The sequence below is a fragment of the Staurois parvus genome, unplaced genomic scaffold (genome assembly GCF_062004578.1).
Source record: "Staurois parvus isolate SC_StPar_1 unplaced genomic scaffold, SC_StPar_1.0 ptg000655l, whole genome shotgun sequence".
In the NCBI taxonomy this organism is placed as follows: Eukaryota; Metazoa; Chordata; class Amphibia; order Anura; family Ranidae; genus Staurois; species Staurois parvus.
The window spans coordinates 850,477-856,640 of record NW_028318451.1 but is presented as its reverse complement, the minus strand read 5'-3'; the positions used below and the strand labels follow the sequence as shown (position 1 = coordinate 856,640).

General features: G+C 43.5%; 1 protein-coding gene across 1 annotated transcript in view; it reads left to right on the top strand.

Moving 5' to 3' along the window:
• Positions 1-4,894: 4,894 nt before the first annotated feature.
• LOC149448843 (uncharacterized) overlaps positions 4,895-6,164 on the top strand; it is a 79,750-nt gene continuing 78,480 nt past the window's right edge. Inside the window, exon 1 of the mRNA XM_089694175.1 lies at positions 4,895-5,020. Coding sequence (XP_089550301.1) covers positions 4,895-5,020 — 126 coding nt within the window. The remainder of the gene's footprint in view (positions 5,021-6,164) is intronic.

Sequence of the window (6,164 nt, the reverse complement as noted above, 5' to 3'; positions counted from 1 at the left end):
TGAAAAGTGTGTCTCTAGTACTATATATTTAGAAGTGGGAAGGCAGCCATTTTTCCGAAGACAAATTGATGCCTTTTTACACAATAGAAACGTCAGTAAAATGGCTTCATTTTCAGGACCCTATATCATTCTTAGCCTTGAGACTTGAATAGGCCACGTGATATCTGGGAAAACGAAAGTCACATGGCACTGTAGCACATGTGATATGTAAAGTCCCATGTGTGGGCTCTGACGTCACTTATAAACTGAGCTTTCATCCTCTCATTGTACACATTAGCTGAAGTAGCTGCAAGTTTTGGTCTGTCATTTTACCTTTTGCATGCGCCTGGCTGCAATATTATCCTAAACATGTCTTCTAAAACTTCTGAGACAAATACTACAAAAGGAAAGGACAACAGGTCAGAGCTGGAAGCTGGGTGGCTTATTAATTTTTGGGGAAATTGGTAATGTTGTTCTGAGGTTAACATTAATCCTTGGTTCACATATCTGTGTTCCTGTGGGCACGAGAGACCATTCATTTGAAAGGACTCCTGTTCCCTGGGACATGCAGGGAAGAAGTCCCTGCACTTCTTTGGAAATTGCAGCCTGCACCGGAGCCTTGGTTCACAGTGCGGTTGCGATTTCCAGTGCGGGCGGTGTGCCATTAGAATTAATGGCACACGCCTGCAGGTCCGCATTCTTCTGTGTGGGTGGTGCGGCTGCACGGATTTTTGTGTGGATCGGCGGCACCACCTGCACAGATGTGAACCTAGCTTAAGTCTAGGCTTGTACCTATGCATTTTTTGCTGTGTTTTGCAAAAACGCACAGCAGTCCATTTAACATGATTTCCTATGGGAGAGGTTCACAATATTTATTATTATACAGGATTTCTATAGTGCCAACAGTTCAGCGCCTTACAATATAAAGGAAGACAATACAGTTCAATACAAAAGGGTTAGGAGGGCCCTGCTCCTTGTAGCATACAATCTAAGAGACACATCTCTGCGTTTCCACCCGGTGTGTTTTTTTGAAAAGGGTGAGGGACTTTTTTAAACGTAAAATGTTGTGTTTTTGGTTGTATAGACTTCAGTGGAGATGCTGCAGAAAAAAATGTTGTGTGTTTTTTTTATGCATTTGCATTTTATTCTGCTCGGCAACAAGTTGGAAAACAATGCAAACCGCATGTGCAAATAGCACTGCAAATACGGACCAAACGCAAACTGCATAGGTGTGAACCTAGCCTAAGAGATTCTTTCTCACAACATGCCCTACTTGACGTGTTAAATTTTGATCTGTAGCCTTTTAGAGATTTAGAGACCATTCTTTAGCAGCGGGTGTGTACACACTGTAGTTGTGGCGCAGCAAAATTTAAAGTGCAGGTCACATTCGATGGGCAGTACTGCTGGCAAACACATTCTGTTCAAGTAAATGGGGCTGTGCTGCAGCCATGTGCATTAGCCCCTCTTCACACTAGTGCATTTTCTCCTGCATTTACTGTTGCGCTGTCATGCATGACAATGGAAATCACATTCTCTATAGTGCTTGTTCACATCCATGCAGTGCAGTGTGTTTTTTGAGAAGGCACAGTCACCTCTTTTAGTGCAGAGCATTTTTTTTTTTTTGCCCTACAGACTTTGAATAGAAATGCATGGAAATTGCATGTAAAATGCACGTAAATGCATTTGTAGTGCTTTTCTGGCAGAGTTTTAAGTATAAAATCTAGTCTCCTTCTAAAAAAAAAAAATGCATGTAAAAATGGGCAAAAGCGTGCTACAAAAATGTACAATCATGCAGCACTAGTGCAATCCTGGGCAGGGTGGGGGGTTCCTCTGTCCACCTCATTTGCGTGGATGGAGGAATCTTTTAGACTTTTTTTTTTAGTAAAAAGCAATAACGAAAAGTAGTGTGCAACACATTTTGTGAAAGCTTTTAGCACAAAGCAGTGGGAACTTTCATTTTTAGGCCCCTTTCCACATGGGATATACTCTGTTATGATCAGCAGAGAATCTGTCTGCTAACCAGAGAAGAACAGGCAGATGACAGGTCAGTGTCCACTCAAGTTATTTAGAACTGACATGGACAGAGCCTGCTCTGCAATATGGGAGGTTGTGTGTGTGAACTAAATTTGCTGTCTGCTCTCTAATCTGCTTAGACTACTTTAACACTGAGGAGTTTTTGAAGCGTTTTTGCGTTAAAAAAGCACCTGAAAAGCTCAAGAAAAATGCTTCTGTATGTATGTGAATGTATATATATATGTATGTTTTCACACTGAGGTGTTGCGGTGCGGTGTAAAAACTGCTTGCAGCATCTTTAGGGCGTGTTTGGTGAGTTTAAAAAAAAATGCTCCAAAAACGCCTCTTCCCATTGAGATCAATGAAAAAACACCTGAAAAGCACCTCCAAAAATGCCTCATTTTTGGTGCAGTTTTCAAGTCACGTGCCCTCAGAAAGTGTGGCAAAAGCACGGTAAAAACGCCTATGCATTATTGCCATGGATCAGTGTGAAAGTAGCCTAACCCTAGGTTCACACCTTTTTCACACCGTTTTCTGCAGCATTTTTGCAGTACAGTCCATTTAACCACTTCCCTCCAGAGGATTTACCCCCTTCCCCCCCCCCTTCCTGACCAGGCCTTTTTTTGCTTTGTGGCGCTGCGTTACTTTGACAATTGCGCAGTCATGCAACGCCGCACCCAGATGAAATGCACGTCTTTTTTTTTTTCTCCCCACTAATTGAGCTTTCTTTCGGTGGTATTTGATCACCTGTGTGGTTTTAGCGCTATAAGTAAAAAAAGACCGACAATTTTGAGAAAAAAACTGTATTTTGGACTTTTTGCTAGTAAACATGTACAGTAAAAAAATTTAAAAAATCAAATTTCGGCATAAATTTAGGCCAAAATGTGTTCTGCGACATGTCTTTGCTAAAAAAAAAAATCCCAATACGTGTAAATTAATTGGTTTACATGAACGTTATAGCGTTTACAAATGGCGGTATAAATACTGGGATTTTTTTTTCCTACTAGTAATGGCGGCGATCAGCAACTTTTAGTGGGACTGTGGCGGGCATTCTGACACTGGGGGGAACCAACTCCCATCAGTGACACCAATACAGTGATCAGTGCTAAAAAAAACACACTGACACTGTACTAATTACACTGGGCAGGAAGGGGTTAATGTGAGGGGCGATCAAAGGCTTAACTGTGTGTAGGGGGTGTGTGCTTCCCTGTAAGCACACTGATCAGGATGGCTGTGCTGTGCACCCGAGCTGACAGAGAGGAAGACTATTTGTACACAAAAAAGTCTTTCTCCCCATTAATTGATTGTTGGTAATCACCGGCCCGGTATATATACATGATTTTGCGCACCCGTGCCATCGTGTAGCAGTATATCTGCTATACTGTGCGGTTAACATGATTTCCTTTGGGACATGTTTACATCTGCGCGTTTTCACCAGGTGTGTTTTTCGGAAAGGGTCAGGGACTTTTTTGAACGCAAAAAGTTGTGTTTTTGGTTCTATAGACTTCAGATGGAAACGCTGTAGAAAAGCACGTATTGCATTTTTGCCACAAAACACAACAAAAATAATGTGTTTTGCATTAAATCTGCCTAGCGATAAGAAAAATGGAAAAAAAATGCACAAAAACACAGGTGCAAAAATGAAACGCAATGCAGAGACGTCTCAAACACAACCTGCATAGGTATGAACCTAGCCTTAGACGGAGAGGGACAGATCCCCTTCTGTTTGTTTTTAGCGGACCTGCTCAGAATGGAGGTAGGTGGGTGTAAGTGAACACAAGTCTGTTTACACTCGTCGGTCCATAGGGGTGATTGCAGGGTCTGATCAGGTCTGCCTGAAAAACCGAAAGGTATAGCTGATAGGATCAGCTGAAAAGTTGCAAAAGTTTTTGCTGTTTAACCACCTCCCGCCTGCCATATAGTAATATGATGGGCTAAAGGTGGTTCTCTCGTTCTGGGAGGACGTCATATGCGCGGCTTGGGGAGCGCGCAGCGTGGCGATCAGTGGTGTGCTGTGTCCCTTGGACACAGCGGATCACCAATCACGGAAAGAGCCGAAGATGTCGGCTCGATCATGTGATCAGCTGTGTCCAATCACAGCTGATCACATGTAAACAGGGAAATGCCGGTTATCGCGCTGACAGCTCGAGAGGAGAGCCGGTAATCGGCTTTCCGCGGAGGGGACATGTACACAGATCATCAGAGCACTGATGATCAGTGTGCCCTGATGATCAGTGTAGCCCCAGCAGTGCCACCTGTCAGTGTCCATCAGTGCCTTGTGCCAGTGCTCATCAGTGCCTTGTGCCAGTGCCACATCAATGCCACATATCAGTGCCTACCAGTGCACATCAATGCCACATATCAGTGCCCATCTGAGCTGCCTTTCAGTGTCACCCATCAGTGCCAGTCAGTGCTGCCTATCAGTGCCAGCAAGTGCCGCCTATCAGTGCCATGTATCAGTGCTGCCTTTCATTGCCCATCAGTGATGCCTGTCAATGCCCATCAGTGCCACCTATCAGTGCCCATCACTGCAGCCTATCAGTGCCCATCACTGCAACCTATCAGTGCCCATCACTGCAACCTCATTAGTGCATATCAGTGAAGGAGAAAAATCACTTATTTACAAAATTTTATAACAAAAACTAAGAAAAAAACTTTTTTTTTTCAAAATTTCCAGTGGTTTTTGGTTTAAGAAAAAAATAAAAAACCCAGAGGTGATTAAATACCACCAAAATAAAGCTCTATCTGTCACAAACAAATGATAAAAATGTCATATGGGTACAATGCTGCATGACCGCGCAATTGTCATTCAGAGTGCAACAGCGCTGAAAGCTGGAAATTGGCCTGGGCAGGAAGGGGGTATAAGTGCCCAGTAGGCTAGCGGTTAAAAATCTTTACAAACATGGCTAAATATGTTCCTCGGTTTGAGATTTTCCATGTTGTCACCAGCCTAATAAATGCAATCCACAAGACTTATCAGTTAAGAAATACACTGGTCAAGGCAGTTTACCGCCAAGAGTTCACGGTGGTATGCTTCAATAATCCCTTTGGTTGGGTTGCTTTTGCAATTGGAAGCTGGTTGGTGTGACGAAACGTGGCGCCCGACCCCTGCCCTTCTCACCAACTCATGACCGAAGGACCAGCCGATCTCGCACTGCGCTGACATTTGCGTAACAATGCCACTCTCAGCTGCACCCTACACAAAGATTTTCCAGCTCGCGGGACTACAATCTATGTGCCAGCAGCCTGAGAGCGATTGTTACCAGGTTAGGATAATTACGCAATTAACCTTTTACACTGCCACCACCACCTTTTTACAGAGAAGTAGGAAACTCACAAATCCTAGCAATAACACTATGATATTAGCATAGCTGTCTGTAATACACACTGTAGTCTTTTGGGACACGTGAAAGGTCCCAGAAGACTACAGGACCATTCAGAAAGTGCAGCGCTACTCGCGCATGCGCAGTGGGTACCCAGCTTTGAAGCCGCACGCTATCACAGCCGGGTGCCCACACTGAAGATGCCGGCCTCCTGGAATACAGGACGGCTGGTGAAACGGGCTGCGGGGGACACACCAAGGGACAAGTGGCTGTTTTTTAAAAGTCAGCAGCTACAGTTTTTGTAGCTGCAGACTTTTATTTTTTGACAGGGTGAGTGGAACTCCACTTTAAGCAGAGTCCAATTGTCCAAACATAAAGATTGCCTTGGCTCTCAAGTCCGTTAGATGTTTCTTGATTGATGGTAAATAAGAGCTGTCTTTTCTCAAGCCTGTCAGTCTTTTTCTATCATATTAAAGGGGTGTCACCTGAGAACAAGTTTGGGGATGGGTGCTAGGTGGTAACCAAGGTTATGATCAAGTCGCCTTACAATTTCATACTAAGGTTAACAACCTCCAATAGGTACAGATGGCATCCTAGCAACTGGCAGATTAATATTCAGAATTATATTTCAAACCCAGGGATACCAAACACAGCATACCCTTGTCACTCAGGAGGGAAGAGACTGCTTTCTTCTCTCTCCTTGGTGTTCATATAGTCATGTAAAGCCTTGTTTGACTCATATTAAAATGATCTATCCAAATATACACCTAATATTAATGTGCCCAGTTTCTGCTGAAATTTATGAATTGTTTGAAAAATGTCTACATGTGGAATGTATGTTTTATGGCA